Source organism: Acomys minous (genome assembly GCF_964271855.1).
Source record: "Acomys minous genome assembly, chromosome: 11".
Lineage (NCBI taxonomy): Eukaryota > Metazoa > Chordata > Mammalia > Rodentia > Muridae > Acomys > Acomys minous.
Window position 1 is genome coordinate 74,247,602 of NC_140492.1, and position 25,299 is coordinate 74,272,900.

General features: G+C 52.7%; 1 protein-coding gene across 2 annotated transcripts in view; it reads right to left on the reverse strand.

The window, feature by feature from the left end:
• Positions 1–1,320: 1,320 nt before the first annotated feature.
• Positions 1,321–25,299, reverse strand: part of PPM1F (protein phosphatase, Mg2+/Mn2+ dependent 1F) — a 31,265-nt gene continuing 7,286 nt past the window's right edge. For both annotated transcript variants that reach the window (XM_084802547.1, XM_084802548.1), the window contains exons 3-8: positions 18,531–18,670; positions 14,904–15,106; positions 13,428–13,616; positions 11,187–11,330; positions 6,685–6,778; positions 1,321–5,045 (exon numbers count right to left, since the gene is read on the reverse strand). In XM_084802547.1, coding sequence (XP_084658673.1) covers positions 4,666–5,045; positions 6,685–6,778; positions 11,187–11,330; positions 13,428–13,616; positions 14,904–15,106; positions 18,531–18,670 — 1,150 coding nt within the window. In that variant the 3' untranslated portion in view covers positions 1,321–4,665. The remainder of the gene's footprint in view (positions 5,046–6,684; positions 6,779–11,186; positions 11,331–13,427; positions 13,617–14,903; positions 15,107–18,530; positions 18,671–25,299) is intronic.

Sequence of the window (25,299 nt, forward strand, 5' to 3'; positions counted from 1 at the left end):
GGCGCAGCCTTGTGAGGAAAGCAGGTCACTGGGGTGAGCTTTGGAGGGTTAGAGCTGGCCCCTCTTTCTGGTCTTTTCCTGCTTCCTGTGTATGGATGGATGATATCTGCTCTTCAGGCCGCTGGGCTGGCTTTCCGCTCCTAGCATGGCTTTCCTGTCCAGAAGGACTGTGCCCTTCTGGAACTGTGAGCCAAAATGAAATTTCTTCCATAACATGTTTTTTTTTTCCCTTCAGGGTCTTAATCACAAGGCTGTGGACGTTAACTAATTCATTTGGGTATTTCAAAATAATATACCCCCAAATATGGAATTTTTAACTTCATCTGTTCTACTGAAATAAAATTAGACTGAGAACAAAAGCATGTTTGTTGTATTAAGAGAACAGAACTTAGGGGAAAATGTAAACAAGAAAAAAAAAGCGACCCATAACCCTGTCTCAGAATGGTCAGGGAGAGCTCAGTACATTCGTGTGTGTGTGTGTGTGTGTGTGTGTGTGTGTGTGTGTGTGTGTGTGTGTGTGTCTTCTGAGAGCCTGTGCCCTTGGCCCTGCATGCAGGAAGTGGAGAGTGCCAGGCAGAGGGCAGGTGGAGACAGAAGAAATGCTTAGTGCTTCTAGTTTCCATGCAAGTGGTCCCTTAAGTCCTGAGAGGGTCTACACCCACGGTGGCCCAAGCTGACTGCTGTCCCGGAGAATCTTGTCTTAGTGGCCGAACGCCTCAGACATCTAGGCTCTTGGCAGCAATGAGGCACCGTAGATGTCTGATCCCCCATTATTAGCCCCCCATGGCTGTAGGCTGGACAGTCTCAGGATAACTACAAGTGGCTGGCTAGGTATTATCTCAAATCCACAGCAGCTTTCACACATACCCTGGAGGCCAAGAGGTCCCTGAATCCAAAAATGTGTCTTGGAGGCTCAGGTTTTCTTTCTTTCTTTTTTTTTAAAGATCTATTTATTTATTATGATATATACAGAGTTCTGCCTGCATGTACACCTGCAGGCCTAAGGAGGGCATCGAGGCTCAGGTTTTCAATGCGTGGTCCTAAGTTGTTGGTTCTATTTTGGGAAATTGTGGAAACCAGGAGGGAGGACTCGGCTTTTAGAAGCCAAACACTGAGTGTGGGTCCCCGGTCACTTCTCACACTTTCTGGCTTGGCTTTGAGGTAGAAAGCCATGTTCTTGCTGAAGCACACGTGGTTAACCATGGGCCGAACTCTCTAGAACACCTCTAGTCAACACCTTGGTTTTTTGTTAAGTATTTTTTCAGAGACACAGAAGTAACCACAGACAGTCAGGGGAGAAAGGCAAGTAGCACTCAGGAATCTTGAGTATGTGGTTTATTGACACCAGTACAGGGGTCCCAGGGGAGAACTGTCCTATGAACTCATGACCTTGGGACCTGTCCCCAAGACTAGAGAAACACGGTGCCTTAGAACAAGATTCCCAGGAAGGCCCCCTGAAATAACCCTTGGCAAGGCCCACGCGGCATGTAAATGGCAAAGCTCGGTGTTTGGCACAGGACTCCAGAGCATGATCCCTGGAGGCTCCAGAGGCAGAACCAAACTAAAAGCACAGCATGCTTCACACAGGTTGGCCTGGCTTCCCGGCAGTATGGCCAGGGCTGTCCTGGCCCTGAGGATACAGTTGAGGTAGCCAGGATACCTATGCTGATGCTTACCATGGGGGTGGGGGGTGGGGCACTGCATGCAGGACCCAGGAGGGCAGGGGCAGACAGATCATGGCGAATGTCAGGGGCCTTCCCAAGACTCCCAGAGCTATGCTGCAGACACCTTGCTTCCACACCCCTAAGAACACACCACTGCTATGCTGGATTCTGACTCAAACCCTTACCGTCTGCCTGTGCCCTCCCACCTCTCACTCCTACGGCCTGAGGTTGGGAGGCAGCGCTACCTGCAAAGGCAGCCTGACTGTTTCAGCTCTTGGATCCATGCAAGGCACTGGTGCCTGTAACTCAGCTCTTTTCCAGCCCACTTCATTTTAAGAATAGACAGTAATACTACTTAAGCCCTCAGTGCTGCTGATGGAGGATGGGCTCCTTGGCTCCGGCAGCTGCTGGTAAGGCTGTACACACTCTCCATGCCTTACCCTAAAGGGTCACCGGGTGCACAGAGGCACAGAGGCTTGTTGTTTAGCTCACAGTGTGGTGGTGGCAAAGCTGGGACTGGAGAAGTGAAATCAACCTGGCTAGGGGATCCTCTTGGGATGAGAGCCTGAAGAGGAGGTGGCCAAGAAGTCTTGTAGGCTAGGTACCAGCGGCTCCAGTCAACACAGAAGACTCCTTCCCTGTGTGTAGTCTCCCTTGGCCACTAGGTAAAGATGGAGCAGCGCCTAACATTCGTTCCGGACCAGTGCCAGGCAGGGGCATGGTTATCACCACTGCAGATGGGTTGGGGTGGGGGTGGGGGAAGGGGGAGGGGGAGGCACTCAAACAAGCCTGGAAAAGAGGCTTCCCTTTACCCTGAGGCCTTGCTACCTGGTACAGCCTTACATGTGAGTGTGAATGAGACCATCAAGGGACGTCTATGTGGGCTCAGATTCTATTCTTCCCAGCAACGAATAGAGAAAGATTAGCAAAAAAAAAAAAAAAAAAAAAAAAAAAAAAAAAAAAGGAGAAAACCAAAGACAATAATTTTCTCTATCAGGGTTGCTGCTACAGGCAAGCTGGACCAACAATGCCACCCTGTGCTGAGATGGTACTGTGGCTCCTGGATTCTGACCCCCAGATGGCAGCTGGCCTCCAAGTTGAGCAATACCTAGTCGGTACGGGTTATCATCTGAGTGACCAAGTGACTAGGATGCTTCCTATCAAGAGACTTTGACCAAATAATTGACTACAGGGCCCCAAGTCCTCCATTCCTGCTGTGAGACTAGGTGAATGCCAAGCATACAGGTGGCCTGCCCAGCCTGCCAAATCTGGCTGGCTCCTCCCCTACTGCCAGACAGTGGACTTGCCTTAGGGGCAAATGCATGAGCATCCTTGCTTCTTCTGAAAGAGGGCTTAGGTGCACTGAGCAAAGCTCTGCAGGCCTCACTAGGGCTCTCTCCTTCCTACTGCTGCCCTCCCTAGGCCTCTGCTAAGCCACTGTTACCCTCTGGACCTGCCAGTGTCCGCACAGAGCAGCGTGACTCACACTTGGCCCTTGCTGAGGGCCACCTCAGTCCTTCCACTCTGGCTGCCCTTCCCCCTCCCTGTCTGATTCTATCCATCACTGCTCTAGGAATGCTGCTTAGGTAGGGGACAGAGTCCAGCAGGGAAGGACACCAGTCACAGAGGAAAGGTGGTGACTGTGGCTGCCTGGCTGCTAGCAGCCTCCCCTCCCCAGGGCTCTAGACAGCTGGCCTGGTCAAAGTCCCTTCCCCGAGCAATGTGCTCAATGTGACTACAAATACACCAAGAGAGTCTGGAACTCCTAGTCCCAGAGCACAGCAGTAAGGTCTTCCCAGCTGGACTCCAAGGGTGAGCAAGGAGGCCAGTGTCACCCCAGACGCCCAGTCACAGCCTCTGCTGATCATTTCAAGGAAGTTCTGAGGTGCCAAGAAGGACAAAAGGTCCTTCCCAGACCGAGTGCCAGCCCAAAGCATGTCTTCCCACCACACATACTGCCTTTTTGAGAACCCAACATGTCTGCCTATCAGGGCCCACGATGCTCTGCAGTTCCTGTCTTCGCCAAAGCTGTTTAAGGCACTTAAGTGGCTTATTAACACAACCTGGAAAAGTTTGTTTCCATCCTGATTTAAGGGGGAAAAAAAATCAATAATACTGCAAATGTCTCCATGAACACACAAAAGTAAAATACTTCTCAGGAATAAAATGAATGCTAAGCTTTGCTTAAATTACATGACCTTGTGGGTCAGCTTGGCACTGATAAAACACGACAAAACCTGAATACTGACTCTGGATTAGACCGTTCCCTGCAGTAAATCTAAGCACACAAACAAAACACACACACACACACACACACACACACACACAAACACACACACACACACACACACACAACACACACACACACACACACACACACACACACACACACACACACACACACACACACACACACACCTGACTTCACCTCCCCAGGATGCTCAAGGGAAAGAGAGAAGTCTAGAAGGCCCTAGTAGCCTTAGTACTCAGCGTGGAGTGGCAGTGCGCCAGTCCCCTGGTGCTCCTCCCACACAGGCCAATGTCTCCTCTTTGGGACGCTCAGTCAAGCAGGACTGCAAGCCTGTCTGTTAGTGCAGACCAAACCCCAGGCTTGGGTACAGTGGGAAGCCACAAGCCAAGGCTGGACACTGGGCTGCAGACCTCATCCCAGGATGGGCCTGAAAGGTCTGTGTGAGGGTACCCAAGACCTGTGGTTTTGGTTAGGCTGCTGGCAGGTGCCCGTGGTTTCTGTGGCCAGCCCTGTCCTGCCCTGCTCATCTCAGCCATTTTCCTATGCTTCTTCCATCTGAGGTCCCAAGCTGCCTACTGCAGCTCTGTATCTATGAAGACAGGCAGGCAACATGAAGGGCTGGGTTGCTAAGGGAATGCTGTGAGGGTGTACACCTCTGCCCAGTATTATATCTGTTGGATCTAAGGTCTTTGAGGGGGAGGGATCACAAGGGCAGAGGGAGAGACAGAATGGGGCTGGGGGCTTGACCACTTAGCCGCTCTGTGAGGTATTGGTCTCAAGTTCTGAGAGGCCAGTGGGCAAGTCTTGGCTTCCTACATCTGCTCGGGCATCCCCTGTCCCCTGGGCTCTACTTGCCAGCAGCTCCAGCGGGTCCCTCAGGAAGACCACCATGACTGTGATGTTGTCATGGGAGCCCCGGTCACGGGCCACAGCCACCAGCTCCTCAGCAACATGCAAGCCACTGGCGTTCTGCTTGATCAGGTGGCTGTGGACGAGCCCTGTGACTTCATGGTGGGGGACGACATCGAAGAAGCCATCGCAGGCAAGCAACAGGTAGTCCTCCGAGCCCGTTAGCTCTCTGGATGCCGCATCTGCCTCGCCAGACACGTAGGGCTTCTGGAAGACGTCCCCTGGGAGTGAATAGACAGAAGAGCCTCCTTGTTTCTTCCTTCCCACATGCCCAGGGACCAACCTCTCAGCACCATCCCCCAGGGCATGCAGGTCCAGTGCCCAGCTGGCTCTTGAGGGGGTCGCCTGCCTAACGCTTCCCAGCCTTTTCAGAGCAGTCTCCCCCCAGCTCTACGGGAGCAGCCCTCAATCCAGGAACGGCTGCCGCCTCCAGTATGCTGAGAGAGAAACAGCCACACAGCACAGAGACAGGCTGTGAGGAAGGAGCCAACAAGCCTCTTCAGGAGGCTGAGAAGGGAAGACGCCAAGACGCCCAGGGATTAGATGGAGCTGGAGCTGTGGGAAGGGGCAGGCATGGCTCACAGTGGGTGTAAGCAGAAGAATGGGAAGCTATTCTCGAAGAAGAAAAGGGATCTTAAGCTTTTTTTTTTTTGAGAACAAACAAACAAGCAAGCAAGAATCATTAGCACAGGCCGGGCAGTGGTGGCGCACACCTTTAATCCCAGCACTCGGGAGGCAGAGGCAGATGGATCACTGTGAGTTCGAGGACAGCCTGGTCTACAAAGGGAGTCCAGGACAGCCAAGGCTACACAGAGAGACCCTGTCTCGAAAAACAAACAAACAAAAAGAATCATTAGCACGAATGGGCTGAGAGAACCCCATCTATGGAATATTTAACTGTGGCTAGGGGTTTCCTACTGTATTTTAGGAGGACCTAAAGAAGGTCTCTGATTTTTTTATTTTTCTACTTGAGGAAAGATCTCCAGCCCAGGCTGGCTTCGGATGCCTCATGTACTCCAGGATCAGAATCTTGACTTTCTGATCCTCGTCCATCCACCTCCTGAATGCCAGGGTGAGGTACAGGTGTGAGTGTCCCGAGTTGTTTCTTTGAAGTGCATAACAGATGCAAGCCTGAGAACTTACGACCTTGGCTTGAAAACTCTCACACAGCCTTGAGGACAAGATCCTTGAGCTGGCTAACTTCTTAGATAAGAAAGTTATTTATTATTACCAGGTGTGGATGTGAGCTTGATATACTTCCTTAGCCTTGAGATGAAAGAAGTCTAAGCAGATAGATAACTAAAGTAATTGGTAGCTTTTGTTTCTGTTCCAAGAATCTTCTGGTTCGCATGGATGTATACTGTATAAAAAAGCTCGTATCTTTTTATTTTCTCAGCCTCCCGCCCCATATCCAGGCACTGGTCGGTGTTATCCAGAGCGGGGCTCTGGCACGTGTGCCCCATGCCTGGTTTAAGCAGCCCAGGGCTGTGTGCCCGCTAGGCAAGCACTTTACCATAAAATGAGCTGCACGTTTCCTACTTACTAACTTCTGGGCTGTGATACTACACAGGCAATAGAAACTGCGCCGTGCTCCCGAGCCTCTCCTGGTTAGAGCGACCATGCCCACCCGTCCTAGTGCTGAGGAAGCGGCAGAGAGCAGCAGCTTACAAGCAGCGGGGGGCCTGGGAGACTGTGGCAAGCTGGGATCCACTAGGTTGGGCGGACCTTTTCTTGTGGGCTTATTTGGAGGCAGCTCCACTGTAAGAGGGCTCTAAGCTGTACTTCAGGGAGCACTATTCTACCCTGAGTCACTGAGTAAGCACGTGGCTCCCCACCCTGCAGCCCCACGTACCCCCTTACCAATGGCTCTAGACACTGCCAGGGTCCCGTTGACTCTCCAGCAGTCCATGAGTGAGACGAAGCCGCCCAGCTCTTCAATCCGTGCTTTCTCATCCTGCAAGAGAGCATCATGTGCCGGAGGCTTGGGTGAGCTGGGGGCGGGGCTGGAACGTCACCGCACTAGCACAACGTAAGGCCTAAGACACGTTTGAAGCCCAAGTACTCGAACCACATCAAGAAGCTTAGCCAGAGATCCAAATCCCACATCATTAAAGGCAGTGGGAACTGTAACTGGCCTCACTGCTGTTTAGCAGCGGAGATGGTTCATCAAGGAATGGGGGCAACGCAGGTCACCCATGCAAGCCATGATGCATGAGTAAGCAGTGTCTGGGCTGAGAAGGTGTTCCTGGGGCGGGAGAGTGGGAGTTATAGCCTCCTCCGAGGCAGAGCCCTCAGCTCTCACCTGGGGCTGCCGCCTCCACCGTGAAAGCTGCTGGGCTGGGATGACGCCCTGCTATGTGCATAAGGCTGCGCGGCAGGGCTCACGCACTCGGGCCAGGCAGGCGAGGCTGCTCTGTATCCATCCCTTCAGCATCCTTTTCCCTGTCACTCCTACGCTTTATTTCTGCTAGAGGCCCATGATACTCCAACCCTAACTGCAAGGGGGATGGGCGGGGCCTCACAGATGGCTAGTGTTTGGAGTCGAGGGCCTGGCTTGTGGCCCTCTGCGGCAAGGCACCTTGAACATGTCCTGGCTGCGGGAGGTCGCTCGTATCCCTTTGACTTGTTGTGTAAACCTGACCTCACATCTTCCTTGGGATAGAGGCTCCCCAAGGCTTCTCAGGTGCAGAACCCTCCTTTCTGAAGCTCCAGGTCCTGAGATATCTGGCTGTGGGAACAGGGCTGAACTGGGCACGGGGTCCAGTGATCCCCACCCTGACCGGCAATTTGGAAATCCCCTAGCCAAGGCCTTTGTGCCCACAGGCTCACCCAGTCTGCACGGGCTACAGCACCAGGGCTTAGGCTAATGCGCTTGGCTGGTCGGCCATGCTGAGCTTGGCCTTGTAACCTTGGTCCTGTCCTGGTCTTTCTTCCTTTTTCTGGATCCCAGCCTCGCCCTGTGCCCACGTCTGTGCCAGGCGCGAGCCACCGCTGTTGCCTGTTTCTTCTGCCACCCTCCCCTCAGCTCCTCCTGCTTTAAACGGGGTCTGCAGCCAAAGCTTGAAGGCTCAGTCGTTCTGTCAACAGGCACATTATCCATTTCCCTGGCCTCAGGGCTGCACTCACGAAAAGTCTCTGCAGCACTGGAGACCTCCGCAGCCCTGTGAACTCCCAAGGCCCTTTCATATTTCCCCTGAGGCCTGGGCTCCGCCCGCTGAGACCTCACAGCCTCACTCTTTTGAGACCAGACTTCAGCTTGCTCTCTGGTGGCCTGGACATGGTGAGAGTTGGTAGTGGTTTCTTATAGTTTTTCCCACTCTGGTCTCAGTAGTTGCAGGCCAGCGTGCGGAACCTGTTTTCTCTGACTTGTCACTGACTTGTTGCATCTGCCTTCATGACTCAGCCAGCGCCCTGTTCCCAAGTGCTTTCTTCACAGCACTCCACTGCAGTCTTGAGTCCTGTTTTGTTGCTGGGCTGCCTCAGGAAATCATCCTACAGAGTAGACACTAAATGCTAGCTGGCCTAAACTGAGCCCATGGGTGGGATGGCCTGCAGGGTGGGATGGGCTGGTGAGACACCATCACGAGTCCTCTGGGCCCTCTCGGAAGCTCTCTCCAGGCCGTGAGGTTCTCATGTTCCCGGCTTCTGCAGGAGCCTTTTCACAGATGTCTGAGTGCTTTTCTGGCATTTGCAAGGCAGTGATAGGGCTCACAGGCAAGGAACAGGCCGGACAGGGTGGGTGGGGGTGGGGTGGGGAAGCCCGACTGACCTTGGCTCTGCAGGCTACAGGCAGCAGACACCTGACCCACAGGTGTGCTTTTCCTGTGCAGGCACTAATTTCAGCACCAGGCCAGTCCATTTTCACCCAACACTTGTCTGACTAGACTCTGCCTGACAGAAAAGCCCCGAGGCTTGGGTGGGTCAAGCTAGGACCAAGCAGTCTTGGGGCCCTGTTTCCACCAGGCTTGGGGGAGGGGGTTACTGAACACATCTTGCAGGATGTTGGCAGCGGGAAAGAGACTATCTAGCCCCTGGGCAAAGGTTGGCACTCAATCCAGACCTGGCTGGATTCTACCTGCCCAGGGAGGGAGTACAAGTCAGTGCCTTGCTGTGGTGGTGGAACCGGAGCAACAGAAGCTACGTGGCAGCTGTGTGCTCTGGGCAGGTAACTGGACTGCTCACTGGCTTGAGCTTATGACCCTCCCGGACCATGAGTCATATTCCTGATTATTACCTGTCTTGTTTATGCAACCCAGGAACTACAAGAGGAAGATAGGCTGACCTTTGCAGACCCCTATACGACAAAATAGGAATGTGTGGGGAACATGTGCAAACCCCCAGGCAGGAGCTGACCTCCCTGACACAGCTGTGGTGCTCACAGTCAATGCTAAAAACAGGCAAAGGACAGGCAGGGTGCTGGAGGAAATAACGCAATGAGCTTACACTTCTGGAAAGATGCTTAAGAACTAGAGAGATGGCTCAGTAGTTAAAAGCTCTGGCTACATCTTATAGAGGACCCCAAGTTACCATCACCCACCTGGTGGCTCCTAACCACCTGTAACTCCAGTTCATGGGGACCTGACAGCCTTGCTGCCCTTTGCAGTTAACAGGCACAAATGTGGTGCACATACATGCAGGAAAACACTCATGCACATAAATAAAAATAATAAAATCCCAACAGCAACAGCAGCAGCAGTAGCAGCAGCAGCAGCAGCAGCAGCAGCAGCAGCAGCAGCAGCAGCAGCAATATGCTCAAATTTACTCCAGGAGGCTGGGTGTGGTAGCTCACGCCTGTAAACCAAGCACCTGAGAGAAACGGGCAGAGGGACTGTCTCAAGTTTGGAGTTAGGCTGGGCTACATAGCAAGTTCCAGGCCAGGCAGAGCTGCCCAGAGAACCTTTCTTAAGGGAAAAAAGAAAAGGCCAGGTAGTAGTGGCCCACACCTTTAACCCCAGCACTCCAGAGGCACAGGAAGGCCAATCTATAGAGTGAGTTTCAGGACACCCAGGGCTACACAGAGAAATCTGGGAGAAGGGAGGGGGGAGAGGGAGAGGGAGAGGGAGAAGGAGGGAGATGGAGAAAGAGGGAGAGGGGGAGGGGAAGGGGGAGAAGGAGAGGGGGAGGGGAAGGGGGAGAAGGAGAGGGGGAGGGGAAGGGGAGAGGGGGAGGGGAAGGGGGAGAGGGAGAGGGAGAAAGGGAGGGCATTCTTGTTGTCTAGATGTTGCTGTGTGACCATTTCCTTCCCTTCTGGGGGCAGAGAGCTCATGGGAAGCCCAGAATACCATGCAGGGCACTGCAGGAACGGAGACTTCATGAGCCTAGGGTAGGTTTGTCCGTGGTAACCCTAATAAACTGACCAGTTCACTTGGTGAGCTGACTCTGGTCTGCCACTGATGCTTTTCATCTGGAGCGAACTGGCATTTCCCTATTTCTCTCCATGAAAGGCCACGACACCGATGGCAGGACCCCACAGGCCAATGGATTCTCAGCAGAAGCAGTGTTTTGCTCAGGCTGGGCCAGCCCAGGACGGGAGCTGGGCGGATCTCCAAGACTGGAGTCTGCCTCCTGTGAACTGAGTGCAGACATACCTGAGCCTGGCCTAGGCGATGGTGTGCAGAGGGACCACTGCTGCCTTGTTCTCAGAATGAGAGAAGAGAACACTGGTGAAGGTCTCTATGACTTGGGGACCGGGCTGCTAACGGAAGGCCATGCCAGGTGTCTGTAGGGAAGGCTGGGAGCTCCTTATGTGCTGATGAGGGAGGCCCACCAGCTGTAAAGTTAAGTGACACATGGCAGAGGCCTCGTGGGAAAGCAGGGCCAGGGTTTAGAGGCATCCCTTGATTCTGCGCATATCCTTTCTGCCTCCAGGAGGCAGTCTACACATGCTTGTGAGGGAAGAGTCTGAGCACCTGGTCCTCATGTCCAGGTGAGGGCCTCAAGGACTCAAGAGGCCAAGTGACTTTAGAATTCAGCGAGTCCAGGGTGGCCTCTACGTCTTCTGTCCTCAGAGCAGTGTGGCCTCCTTGCTCACCCTCGGCCAGTGGCCGTCCACTTCACCTGTAAGTGCTGCAGGATTCCGCTGGGCTGAGCGCAGGCCCCGCAGGCTCTATTTCTGGGGTTGCCTGCTGGGCCACAAGGGCTCTATGCCACTGTGGTCCAGAGTCCCCAGAAGGGCTTGTAAGGCATCCTCTGCCCACTCTACTCTGAAGGAGCACCAGGGGTTTTCTAGTTTACCCCAATAATACTGAGCCGGGACCTCCCAGCATTCCACTTCAGTGTGGGAGGCCAGACTTGGGTCCCCAACTGGGGCCCACAACAGGGACCTGAAAATGTCTTAAGCTTGGATAAAGGGAGTCCCTTACCTGTCGCTCTGGTCTGTGTGGCTCCATCAGGTTCACGACCTGCCCTTGCTGTACCAGGATGACCTGGGAGTCTCCAAGCCAGGCGACATGCAGCGTTGTTCCTGTGATGAGCGCACACACCCCCGTGGTGCCACTCTGTAGTCGCTGCAGGGAGAGAAGGAGAGCTGTGTAGGGGTGCAAAGGGCTGAAGAGGAAGGTGACCCTACACTAAGGAGCCCCACAGCTGTACCCATGTAATTTTCATACTGTCTGGAGAGAACATGTCCCTGAAAGCCTAGCAGTGATGGCGGAAAGTAGGTTAATGATGCTGGGACACAGTGATGGAAGGGCAGGAGCAAGGATGGAGCCACACCGACCAAAAGAAGAGGTAGGCAGGACCAATACTGAGGGAGGGCTTCAGAAGCGTATGCGTAAGTCAAAACTTCCCCAGTGCACGCTGTAAACCAATAAGACTATGCCGAATTGTATCTCAAGAAATCAACATTAAAAAGAAGGGGGCTGCTGATGGTGGAGCTCAGTGGTGGAATGCTTGTGTTAGCCACAAGAGGCCCCGAGGCTTGATCCCCAGAACAAGGGAAGGAGGGAAGGAAACCAAACACCCTGCAAAGAAACTTCTTCCTCTGTTCTGAGGCGTAACCTAGCCTCCGCGGCCTGCTTCACTGGCTGCGGGACACGAGGGAGGACACCAGGCTCCCCTTAGGGTTTTAGATCCCCCATGGCTATCTGTGGGGAACAGGGGTCCAGTCCTGCTGTACTCCACTGAGGTCTGTTGCTTGGTGAATGATGACAGAGAACTCTCCAGAATGCTGGGATTCCAGGGTGACCATCCTCGCTTTGCCTGTAAGTGTTGCCTGAGCGCAGGCCCTGCAGGCCACGTTTCTGGGTTGGTTTCTTAAGCAGTCTAAGCAGCAGTGCATCAGTATCTAAAGTGGCTATAGCGCTAGACTCTGTCCTCCCTGCTGCAGGGAGGGCTCGCTGAGGTTGCCTTCGGTCCACAGAAGAAAGGCCCACTGTCTTTTTTCATAAACAAGGGCCTCCTCCCTACACATAACTGTCGCTCAAAGAAGAGAAATCTCTACTGAGACCTGGCTGAACAGCCTGGGGGGGAATGCGGGGGTGGGGGTGGGGGGAGGGGGATGTGCTGAGAGACCTGGCTGAATGGGGGGTGGGGTGGGTGCTGGGACAGCGTGTCACTCACATTTTATATTTCCCATTTATTTGTTTGTTTGTTTTTTGATGAACTGACATGAGCGGCCTTCTTGATCCTGGCCAGGCCACCACTCCCAGAGCTGTCAAACTCTTAGCAACCTTGCTCTGCCAGTATTACCTTTCATAGGCATGCCCGACAGTCTGGAGCCCACCGGCCCAAAGCTGCCTCCTTCACCTACCAGGCCCAAGCTCACTGGCCCTGGCTGCCAGCTCAGATGAGCAGGGTTGTCAGAGCGCCCAGGACTGAGCTGGCTGGGACTCAGGATCCCTGGGAAAGCAGGCTTGCCCTCTGCCCTGTCTCCTGCTTGGGGAGCTACGGTCAGTTCTCCTAAGCACCTCTCTGGTGTCCTGTCCCCCTTAGCCGAAGGAAGCAGCCTGGGTCTCAGGTCAGGTAGCCCTCCGCTGGGTCGGCAGACCATGTCTGCGTCATAGAGGTCCAGCATGGTGGCCCCAGGTGCTGCACGTCAAGTGCTGTAACTTGACTCCATAAGGAGATATTAAGGGGGTAAAGGTGCCAGCTATGGCGTTAGGGAGGAGGATTTTGCTGGGGGTCAGCACTGGGAGAGACTGGGGCCAAGTACAGTAGAGGGTAGGGCTCCTCAGAGTTAGGTCCCGGTGGCTTTGGGGGAGGAAGGGAGACCAGAAAAATACATGCACACACAGACATGTTCGCCTGAACTTCCCTTTCTTACTCTGAGCTACCATGGCACATTACTAGCAAAGCCACTATCGAGAAGGCCACTTTGCACAGCCAGAAGTGAATCAAAACAAACCTGTCTTTATAAAGTGACCCAGCTTCAATTGTTTTGTTATAGTAATGAAGGACAAGACTAACAAAACAGATGAACTTCATGCTGCTTCTGCACAGATGAAAGCTGAGCACCACGGCTGCCAGCAGCGCTTGGGGAGGAGACCCTTCCTTCCTGAAGCCCCAACTGCTTCTGTTTTCCTTCCTCCATGGAAGACAGACTCTCTGACGCTAACGGCTACAGCTCTCCAGACAGCACGTGAGGCCCAGCTGCCAGGTCTCACCTCTCGCCTGGCTTTCCAGAGGAACATGTCGTCAGTGCGCCGGAAGGCTTCTTTGAGGGCCGTGGCCGGGTCTGTGAGCAGCTCTGGCCGGTGAGCAGCCTGGGCGTGCACGTGGACAGAGGCATACCTTGCAGCATCCACACCTCCGTGGCCATCAAACACAGCAAAATAGGCGCGGTCCACTGAGTCCTGTGGGAGGGGTGGGAGTCAGACCCCCGCCAGCCGCTCGCAGCTGGGGAGAGTGCTCTCCAGGCAGCAGCTAGGGTAGCACTACCGTCGCAAGGTTTGTCCACACAATTCACATGTTGGAAACCTAACCCCCACAGTACGTAAGAGACGTTGGGGAGGTAATCGGGGTTGAATGAACTATCAAGAAGTAGCTTTTCGGGGCTGGAGAGATGGCTCAGAGGTTAAGAGCACTGACTGCTCTTCCAGAGGTTCTGAGTTCAATTCCCAGCAACCACATGGTGGCTTACAATAATCTATAATGTGATCTGATGCCCTCTTCTGGCCTTCAGGGGTACAAGTAGGCAGAGCACTGTATACATAATAAATAAATATTTAAATATTAAAAAAAAAAAGAAGTAGCTTTTCTCCCTGGGAACCTTGGTCTATCTTGCTATGTGATGGCTTGCAGTACCCTGGTGCTCGGCAGCATGTCCCCATCAGTATGAAGGCCCTCTTCAGACACAGCCCCTTTACCTAAGGCCTCTCAGACTCCAGAGCAGGAAGAAATATATTTTTTTATTAATGCCCCAGTCTCAGGCATCTCATTAAGCAACAAAACAGATCCAAGACAGGCAGGGTCTGGAAGAACTGGCCCAGCCCTGACTATCAAACAACTTAAATTGGTTTAAGTTCTACAAACGGGGAGGCTTGGGGAAGGGCAGGCCTTGGAGCCTCAGTCCCCGCCGCTCTGCCAGGATGCTGCAAATCGCAACCTAAGGTGAGACGCATCAGGAGGCGTCTGCTGTTGGAGGCTCAGCAATTCAAGTTTGAACCTGGCCTCTTTATATAAAAACAGGCCACAGGCCAAGCTGGGTGTGGTGGCACACACCTTTAATCCCAGCATTCGGGAGGCAGAGGCAAGTGGACTGCTGTGACTTGGAGGCCAGCCTGGTCCACAAAGCAAGTCCAGGACAGCCAAGGCTAACACAGAGAAACCCTGTGTCAAAAAACCAACAAACAACAAAAAAAACCAACAAACAAAAAAAAGGCAAGCCAACTGTTGTCTTTGTTTAGTCTTTGGCTATGGAAGGCAACATGCCTTGAAGCTTGGCCCTCCCCGGGTGGTACTCACCCTTAAGACAGCAGCTTCTCAGTACTTCCACAGGCCCAGCCCAGGCCAGCAGCTACCTTTTGCACCAGCCGCTCCCCACTCCGCTACCCCTGGTGCTCCCCCCTCCCCCCTCCGGCCGTCCCCCTCCCCACCCCATGCTTTACTGCTTGCTCCAGGGCTCTGCAGGTGCAACTCACAGACAAGCCGAAGAGCTGGTTGAAAGTGGGGAGGGACACATGCCGATCCTCCATCTTGCGCCGTGTGTTCCGGATGGCATGGATAGAGACCAGCCACTGCCGCTGAGGGGCCTGGGCAGCCAACGGCAGCTGCTTCTGCCACTGGCTACATACTTTCCAAAGCCAGTTAAAGAAGCTCCGTGCCAGGCCTTTGGCATCTAATACTGATGGGCACAATGGAGAAATCGTTAACCAAAAAGTAAAACCATGCAGTTGGGCTTAGCTAGTCTCCTATACCCTTTCCTGGCTAGGTCCCCAGGTTCTAAATAGCCCCTCCCAACAGCCAGCATGGGCCCCACTAGTCCATCCCCTCCCCTCCCAGGGCAGTCTCAGTATACCAACCTATATAAACTATGTAAGAAAGCCTGCTGCCAGTGATGAGAAGTCTCTGGTAATTGTCCATTAATTAGAAATACGTTAGGTCCAATGATAAAGGAATAAATGATTTCTAGCCTGTTCTGACAAAAAAATTAAGCCACTGCTAAAAATGATTTTCAAAACTAAGCATGCACTGTCCTCTAAGCCAGCATCTACTCTTGGGTGTGAATCCCAGGAAAGTGAGGACTGCTGCCACAAGAACAGTGTGCGAATCATCCTAGCTGCGTCTGTGACAGTCCAAATCTGTGATCTGTCCAGATTCCCTCCAGCCTACAAATGGCTCACCGGCTAGGCCTTGGGTGAGGGTCCAGCGGCAGAGCTGAGTGGAACAGCTAGGTCAGTGTGCAGAGAACCACGCCAAGTGGAAGATCGGTGAGTCCACTGATAGGTTTTTTTTTTAATGACATCATTAAAATGGAGAAGAGTCGTCACTGCCAGGTCTTAGGGACTGGTATAGCAGGGAGGAATGCTAGGGTGGCCTGTAGAAGGTAACCTGTGGGGTTTTCAATAAGGAAACTGTCTTGTGTCTCACCATACTGAGATCCTGTATGTGGCACGCTACTACAGTTTTGTACGGTGCTCCTAGGAGGAGACAGGGCAGGTAGCTGGGGCATCTCTGCATTATTCTTCATAATTAACTGCATGTATACTTATGGCTATTTCAAAACTAAGTCCATCTAAAAGATGGAACAGAACAGAACAACAACAACAAGGCCCAAACCAAGCGAGCAACCAAAAAGCCCCACGTGGGATGTGGCCCGTGTCAGAGCACTGGCTGAGCACACCTCAGGCCCACGGGCGAACTACAGGCAACATGGAAAGGGCGTTACAAAGTTTTCAAAAATGCACAACTGCTTATGACATGATTCTAAATGAGAAAATGATATAAAATTATATATATAGTTATCCACAAGTACATGAAAAGCCACTTAGTTCCAGAAAAGGGGGGTGGGGGGTGGCAGAAATGATCTCCATATAGTCAAGACACTGGCAGCAGGACCCCAGGGCTGCATCTGTTGGGCGTATTTTTCCCTATATGGACACTGTCCTAACACTTTCTCAATTCTCCATAAGGAGTGCCTGCCCTATGTGGTGGCTCTGAAGCCTGCTGCTGCCACTGCTGCTGCTGCTGCTGCTGCTGCCGCTGCTGCTGCCGCCGCTGCTGCTCTCAGGCGTTAGAGAACACAGCCCCACAAAGCCTAGCTTCTCAAGAAGAGATCACTGAGATCAAGTTCAAAGGAGACTTTAGGGCCTAAGCTTTCAGGCCTCACTTCGCTTCAATGCATATAACCGTCCTGCCAGTGTGGGTGCGTGTGGTCAGAGCCATCGTCTAAGAGGGTAGCTCAAGGTCCTTAGTCTGAGGCTGTGGAAGAAAAGGGCAGGGGTGGAAGGAAGCCAGAGGGAGAGGCGCTGAGCTGCCAGCAGGAGGAGCACGCTCGGGATCCGCCATCAGGGTGGGGCAGGGAGCCTGGCTCTGCAGCAGCCGTGTCCAGGACCCTGTGCCACTCAGGACATTTAGCTGTGGGAGAGGCAGGCTGAGGCTGAGGAGATGGAGGGCTGAGTTTGTCAAGCCCAGCCTGGCAGTGCAGCTCTAACTGTGAACTCATGGTTCCTTCTCACAACAGCCTGGGGCGCTGCTGTGCTCTCCTTCTCACCCCTGGAAACTGCTGGTATTTAGGCAGCTTTGAGCACGGCAAAGCCTCTAGGCCTGGGCTGTCTCCTTTTTAAGCTTTCGGTTATACTGCTTTTTTTCCCCCCCCCCAGAAATAGGTTTGGATTTGAATTTTGCTCAAGCAAAGAAAGGGCAATTAAAACTGAGGAGGGCAAGGCCTCCAGTAATGCCCAGCTTTAGGCTATGGGAGCCCGACCCTGACCCCGCTTTTCTGGCCAAGGGCCATATAGTCCTGAGCCTCAGGAACTGCCTGGGAGATCTGTCTTCACACCAATCACAGGGAGGCTGCTGGCCGGTGGACATGAGGTGCTGCAGTCTCCTGTCGGCCTGTGGCGGTAAGCCTCAGAGAATGTGCTGATACAGCCGGGCAGGAGCAGCTTGGAAACTGCAAACCTGCCCTAAGCGCTCAAGGCCGCAAGTCTAGGCCTGCACAGCAGCTCTGGCACAGGCAGGGAAGGTGGAGCGGGCTCCTCACTTTGCCCTTAGGTAAAGCCTGGCTTGCCAGCTGCAATTCTCCTTCCCACCAGCAGGTGACGCTGTCTTTTGCCTGGAGGGGTAAGGTGGGGGTGCTTCCTTTGTGGGGCCCTGGTGGCTGGACGCCTGCTGGATTTACAGAGAACAAGGGCCTCCTGTCCTCACGCATAGTTGTCTCCCAGGCTGAGGGGCAAGGCCACGCTGGGATGAAGGCTGGCAGGGAGCTGTGGAAGGGGCCGGAAATGGGGGTGGGGAGGGTGGCTGGTAGTGGCGAGGGCCAGAGGATGCATTTAGCTTTCTTTTTCCTTCTGCTGTGTTCTTTGTTTTCCCTTCTACACACACCCTAACACTGAGCTTAACGTTCGCAACAGCAGCAGCAAAGGGGGACTTCGTCTCATACCAGGCAAGGCATCGGCAAAAGACTAGGACGGAGAGCCACGCAGAGTTAGGAGTCCTGTGTCTCACAGACTGTCAAATGGCTTCCAAGCCGCTTGGCGTTCACTCCCAGTTTCTGGGGCCCTCTGGTTGTGGGGTACCATTGGAGGGCCCGGCCCACTGATGGATACCACTCCATTAGCAAGGGACAGGTAAGCCTGTCTTTGCCACCGCATGATCACCGACTTCTGGTGGTCTCAGCTGAGTAAGGTAAGTCAAGGCAGGGGACCGAGTCAACAGAGGCTGCCCTCCAGGCAGACATGCTACTCTGTGGAGGGCCTTGCGTTAGCTGAGAGGGAACAGCAAGTACGGGTAAGGTTGGCTGTGTGTCAGCACCTTGGATTCCTCGGGGTAAAGCCAGACGAGCACCATTCATTTTTTAAGTGCAAGCTCAGGAGAAGCCTTAGGTAGGGCCTGGCTCGCTGGCTGGCTCCGACCTGGGCGCTGGCCAGTCCACTGCAGGTTTTCTATACGCCATGCCATTTTTTTATTTTTATTTTTATTTTTATTTTTATTTTTTTTTTGTACTCTGACCTTGCTGTCTTGATAGCACCCTGGCCCTGACCTTTACTGTCAACCTGAATCTGACACTTGCTAAACAGTCCCAGAGCCGGATGAGAGGAACTCACAGGTCACAGGGGCTTTCTCTTCCTCCTCCTCCTCCTCTTCCTCTAGTGCAGGTGACTTCTTAAATTCAGAAAGGTCAGTCTGTAGGAGCTGGGAAACTGCCTCGTGGGTCACGGCCGCAGCCAACGGTGGGGGAGCATTCCTAGGGAGAAGACATGAGAGGTGGGGCTAGAGCAGCTCCCAGCTGATGCCTAGGCCTGGGGGACAGAGATGATGGCTCGTGCAGACTCTTGGTGATCTCTGCCTCCAGAGGCCTGGAAGGGGTGTTTACACAACACCAGAGGCATTTGCTAGGATCTGATGGGAAGACTTCCTTAAGGGATATGAACCTCAGTGGCCACAGGTCTGGCCTGATGTTCAAACTGGTGACCCCGGGGACTAGGAGGTGTGAAGAGCTAGGGTTTATCCATCCCCGGTTCATATGCTGAAGGCTGAACACCCACTGCCTCAGGCGGGACCACTCCTGTGAGCGCTAGGACAGACGACACTGAGGCAGAGTAGGACAGCCCCCTGCTGCAGCATGCCTGGCTTCTTTGTGATACCCACGAGGGGAAAGCCATGTAGCTATAGGACAGGGATGTAGGGGTGATTAGATGAGGACCACCAGGAGAGCTCAGCTCTGCCAACACTCTCATCTCCATCGGGCCTCCACCCTGTGATACAGTGATGACTATCATTACGGTGTCTGGGCTGTGTGCTCTGGGATGACAGCCTTGGGAAACTGAGGCCCATGCTGCTCAGCAGAAGCAGTGCTGTGTGCAGCTCCGCGTCTCTGAGCTGCTGAGCTTGTAGAGAAGGGAGTTAAGGGGAGGCCAGGCTGGGGCCACAGGGAACTCTGGTCTGTGTGGAGGAGAGACACGACGGGTGTCAGGCTGAGTTCTCAGATCTCCGAGTGCAGGAAGGATTGGGTTTAATGGGGAATGCTGGCGACCACAGTCTGGAGAGGCCAAGGCCTGCAGGCTGGGCAGCGAGGGAGCCTCGGGGTTGGAGAGGGACAGAGCAGAACAGTGTTGGGAGCTGACCAAGAGCTGACCAAGGGTCAGAGGAAAGAAGAGAGAAGCAAACTGGATCTGAGCAGTTGGGCTGGGGGTAGGGGCAGCCCCATCGCTGAGCCCAGGCGGGACAGGGAGCCAAGGTCTGTTTCCACAGGTACTGCAGAGCTCAGGAGACCTGGAAAGCTGTGGGAACAGGCCTGGCAGGAGACAGAGTCACAAGAGAACCGAAGGCTTGGAGGCCCAGCTCCAGGAAGAGCTGGTAAAGTGGGGGAAATGGCCAATTAAGGGACTAGGCTGGCTGGCCACTGAGCTCCTGGGGTTGGCCTGGTTCTATCCCCATATGGGGGTTTACAGGCACATGCAGACATGTCCAGCTTTTACCTGGTTACTGGAGATTTGAACTTAGGTTCTCACGCTTGCACAACAGATGTTCTTACCACTGACCAACCCATCTCCCTAGACCAGCAGCTCATGCTGCCCAGGCTGGTCTCAAGCTTGCTGTATAGCCAAGGCTGACCTTGAACTCCTAACCGCTGCCTCTTCAGGGAGTGCCAGGGTTACAGTCCTACTCCATCATGCTAGGCTGACACTTCAGCATTAATGAGAAAGATGACCTTCTCAGAGCCTGGCTGGTGAGCCATATCCTAAGGGGACTGGCTATCTACTGATGGCCTTTAGTTTTAGAGACCTGGGAATTGAACTCAGGGATCCTGCAGATGAGGCGAAAGTCTGTCACAGCTTTCTTTCCACTTTTTGAGCCAACCTGGCCTTCAGTTTACCCTGGCTCCTCGGCAGGCTTGAGCCGTCAATTCTCCCGCACCAACCTCTGGAGTAGCTGAGATTATAAGACTGCGCTGCCAGGCTCTGCAGCTGCCAATCTGTGGAACTGCACAATGAGCTGAGCTCTTCAAAACAAAAGAGTGACTTGGGGACATGGGGAGAGACCTCTGGAAACAACCAGCTGAGATGGGGTGCAGCTTGGTGGTAAAGCACTCGCCTAGCTTGCTGAGACCCTGGGTTGCAAGTGTGTCCATGTCCCCCCACCCCCCACTTTGAGGCATTTCCTGCCAGGCACTGGACTTTCCGTTTGGAGGCAGGGGAAGGGCACCTGCTCACTGTGGTGCTGGTGAGGTCATGCTTAAGCCTCTTGCCCACTGGCTGCCGCTGCTGCTGGGGGCAGGGAGGCCACTTCCAGCCATGGAGACACAGACAATGCCTGGCCTCCAGCCACCGGCATTTCCTTCCTGGACACGGCTTCTACTTTTTCCAGGGACCCACCCGTGGATGTGCTCTAGAGGCCCTCAGTCACCACACTGTCCTGGGCGTAGAACCCTTACACTTGGCTAGAGTACACCGTCCCCATCAAATGTCCACCTCAAGGCTGACTAGGTGCCTACAATGTAACAGGACACGAAAACCATACACAGATCATTAGAGTAGAATTCTATGTTGCTCAGGGACCTAAAGATGTAACAATAAAACCACAAGTGGAGGAGAAAGGAAAAGGAGTGTGTAGCGCCGGAGATGTGACTCCAAGGTGGGCTCAGAGGAAACACCATTAGAAATCTGAAGAAAGAGCTGATGGGTCAACGTATCTGAAGCCCTTTACACCCACAGCTCTAACTGCATTGTGGGGACATGAGGGTCTGCGAGGCACAAAGTGACTGCGTGTACACATGGGTGAGTGTGCACTTGGTGATGGTGAGTGTGCAAATCCGTGAGTGTCAATCTTGGGAACTGCTGCGCACAATGCCAGTTAGCTGACACTACAGATGATGACACACATACCCATGTGCCCACGTGAGAGAAAGCGCTAGAGAAGAACAAAACTATCTTTGGGCTGCAAAGTAGACTACGTGTAGCATTGCACTAAATTTCTGTTTGATTTATTTTGTTTTGTTTCGAGACAGGGTTTCTCTGTCTGTCCCGGAACTCGCTTTGTAGACCAGGCTGGCCTTGAACTCAGAGATCCACCTGCCTCTGCCCCCTGAGTGCTGGGATTAAAGCCCACCATGCCGGGCTCCATCTTCTTTTTTAGTTGAAAATAAAAACCTTGAATTCAATATTCTAATCATGCTTCCCCCTTCCCAACTCATCCAACTCCTCCCTCTCCCCCTCTCCTGCCTCTCTCATAAGCAGGGAAATAAAAACAAGTAAACAAACAAAACTAACACCTAAAGAAAAAGCACATGAAACACACATCCACAACTCATAAACACAAAATCAGGAACTATAATATACAAGCAAAAGACCAGTAAGATAAAAAAAATGCTTAAACAAAGCAATATGGGACCAAAAAAAAAAAAGTCTACAAAAATGCTATTGTGTTGGTTATCACAGTTGGGCAGGGGCCTACCCTTAAGTGTGGTTTACATACCCAGTGAGACTTGGTTGGGGTTGAAGAAAAATAATTTTTCCTTTGCAAGTGGTTGTGAATTGGAGATGAGGGATAGAAGCCTGTGTCTACTTCCTCTCGCAGGGCCGGGAGCCTGTCTGGCCTGAACCTGTGAATGCCCTGTGAGTGCTGCCAGTCTCTGTAAGCTCACGTGTGTCAGCCCTGTTGTGTCCCTGGTGTTAGCCATCTCCTCTGGCTCTTACGGTCTTTTTGCCCATGCACTTTCTTTCTTTCTTTCTTTCTTTCTTTCTTTCTTTCTTTCTTTTTTTTTTTTTAACCCCTTAAAGACAGGGTTTCTTTGTGTAATAGCCCTTGCTGTCTTGCTGTCCTGGACTTGCTTTGTAGAACAGGCTGGCCTCGAACTCACAGCGATCCCCCAGCCTTTGCCTCACTGAGTGCTAGGATCAAAGGTATGTGCCACTGCGCCCAGCTGGCCCATCCAGTTTCTAACGAGGGGCTTTTGTCCATCGCTGACCACTAGCGAGCACCTCAAATGAGTCCTTTATCAGATGTGAGCACCACTGACCTGGGCCCAGTGCCCCACCCTCATCCCCTTAGCCCACCTGTGGGGGACAATCTGCTGTCGCCTTGCACACCCCTCTCCCTTCCCATTTCACTGTTGTAGAGCAGCACCAGCGCCCTCCATCCAGACCTCCCTGGGAAAGTCCTTCCTCTGTGCCGCCCACACCTGGGGACCCTGCAATGCCTGCAGCTTAGGGGTGGATTTGGAGGCTGGGCCATGTGTCCTTGCTGTCCCAGTCGGTCTCTTTCTTTCTGGACACTGCTGAGCCCCGCAGGTAGAGAGGGTCTTGGTCACATATGTGGAAGACCCAATGGCTGCTTCCTCCTGCTCCCAGGACCGCTTTGGCCCTCCAGCTCTGAGTGCGGCCCTGTCTCTAAGATAGGTTCCTCAAATCAACTAGCAACACCATATCCATTTAACAGGACCACAGGGCAAATGCTCCTGAGCCTGTGGGGTCCAGGGTGGACACGGCTCTGAAGCAGACAGCCTGTGAGTTGTTTACTGTGCTAAGATCCTAGCAACTAGTGCTGGAAGAGTAGAGAAGGAGTGGGTGGACACAAGGGGGCAAAGAAAGTACACACTCAGGTGACAATATGCTGAAGCTGGGCTCTGGTGCAGCTGTGGGATATCTGCAGAAGAGTCGTGAAGAATCATGGGCTTGGGCTGGAGAGATGGCTCAGAGGTTAAGAGCACCGGCTGTTCTTCCAAAGGTCCTGAGTTCAATTCCCAGCAACTACATGGTGGCTCACAGCCATCTATAAGAACTAATACCCTCTTCTGGCATACATGCAGGCACAACACTGTATACATAATAAATAAATAAATCTTAAAAAAAAAAAAAAAGAATCATGGGCTTATTCCCTTAGTGAACGGCCAGGTTTGTATAGATGCTGTGTGGCCAGGAGGCCCCTTGCTTCCATGAGCTTCTCCTTTGACTGACAGGAGCTTGACAAGAACATGCCCTGGTCTGAGCAGAGAGGGCAGAGGACAGAGGCGGATCTGTCCTTCACTGTCTTTCATGGCACAAAGACTTCTGGAGTGGATAAGTAAATGAAAGGGAAGGGTCACAAGGCTCAGTGCAGCTCTTCTGAAAAGGAGTCAGCTTAGGAGAGAGCCCTGCGGCTCCTCAGAAACGCTGCCTTACTTCCCATAATTCTGCAGAGTGGTCAGACCAGGCACTTCTCTGTGCATTTTTAAAAAAATCTGAGATGGGACAGTGCCAGCTGTCCCATGCATTGTCAGGACTTGGAAAGCTACGTGGTCTTACCTTGCCCAGACTGAAGTGGTCTCATAGCTCACTTACCTTTACCTAAAATATGGGCAGAAACAGGACTTACATCTGAGTACCTAGACTGAGTTCAACTATGTACCCAGAAGGCCTAAAATGTGACTTGACCTGGAACTATGGTTTTCATTTTAAAGATTTATTTATTTACTATGTATACAGTGATTCACTGGCATGTAAGCCTGCAAGCCAGATCTCAGTATAGATGGTCAGGATGTGGTTGCTGGGAATTGAACTTAGGACCTCTGGAAGAGCAGCCAGTGCTCTTAACCTCTTAGCCATCTCTCCAGCCCAAAGCTTGCCCCACCCCCACCCCCCTGGGAGGCAGAGGCATAGGGAGCCCCAGAGACTCAAGGGCAAAGGCCTGGGCCAAAGGGAGAGTGTTTGAGGCAAAGGATAGATTGATGGATTATCCTCTGATCTTGGATGTTGTACACACCCATAGAAAATAATTTTTTTTTAAAAAAGTGAGGTTACGAGCCAGCCCGGCCATAATGACCCTGGAGCGGGAGAGAGGACCCTGCCCTGAGGACACAGGAGCAGGAGAGCGGGCCCTACCCGAGGACACAGGAGCAGGAGAGCGGGCCCTACCCGAGGACACAGGAGCAGGAGAGTGGACCCTACCGAGGACACAGGAGCAGGAGAGCGGGCCCTACCCTGAGGTCAAGGGAGTGGGCCCTGATCCAGGGCTCTGAGTGGACCTCACCCCAACATCTACCCCATGTATGACTAGCTGGAACACAGGAAGGGGCCGGACCTGCAGATTCAAAGATTAAGAATCTCCTTGACACACGGCAATAACGTGATATCCAACAGCAATCCCAGTGAGGATCCCGTAACCATAGTGTAGGCCTCAAACCAGACCTGACTCATAGCAATGAACATTTGAAAGTAAACATATGTGCACAAAAGACACACACACACACACATGGTGGGGTTACACAGACAAGGAGGATGCCATGTAATAACAGAGGCAACCCCAGAGAGGCAAGTCTCTACACCAGGGAACACTAAAATTCACCATCAGAGAGAGAGGCTTAGAACAAAGTCTCCTCTGTGACCTTTGAGAAAGCGAGGCCTTGTTCACATCTCGATTTTGGGTTTCTGGCCCCTAAGACTTGTCAAAGGACAAGCTCCTGTTTCTTCTGCCCAGACTGTCATCTCAAAGTTGCCCTTTCTGTTACTTTATTTACTTTTTAACAGTAGGTTAGAAACATTAAATGGAAAAACGTATGGGCTAGAGAGATAGCTCAGTAGTTAAAAGAGCACTTGCTGTTCTGCTAAAGAACCTGGGTTCTGTACCCAGCACCTACAGGGTGGCTCACAACCATCTGTAGGCAGGCAAATACACAGGCAAAACCACGCACTCACACACATAAAATGAAATAAGTAAAAGAAAAAATAAATAAAGCAACAACTGCAGAAATAAGAAATAAATAACTGTGAAGTTGTTCACTATTCTGAGTATTGTGATAGAAACTTAGCTTTGTGCTTGTCTTACTGGGAACAGGGATCACGTCTGCCCAGCCCATACCTGTCCGTTAAGTCATTTAGCAGCTGTCTGAGTACCACA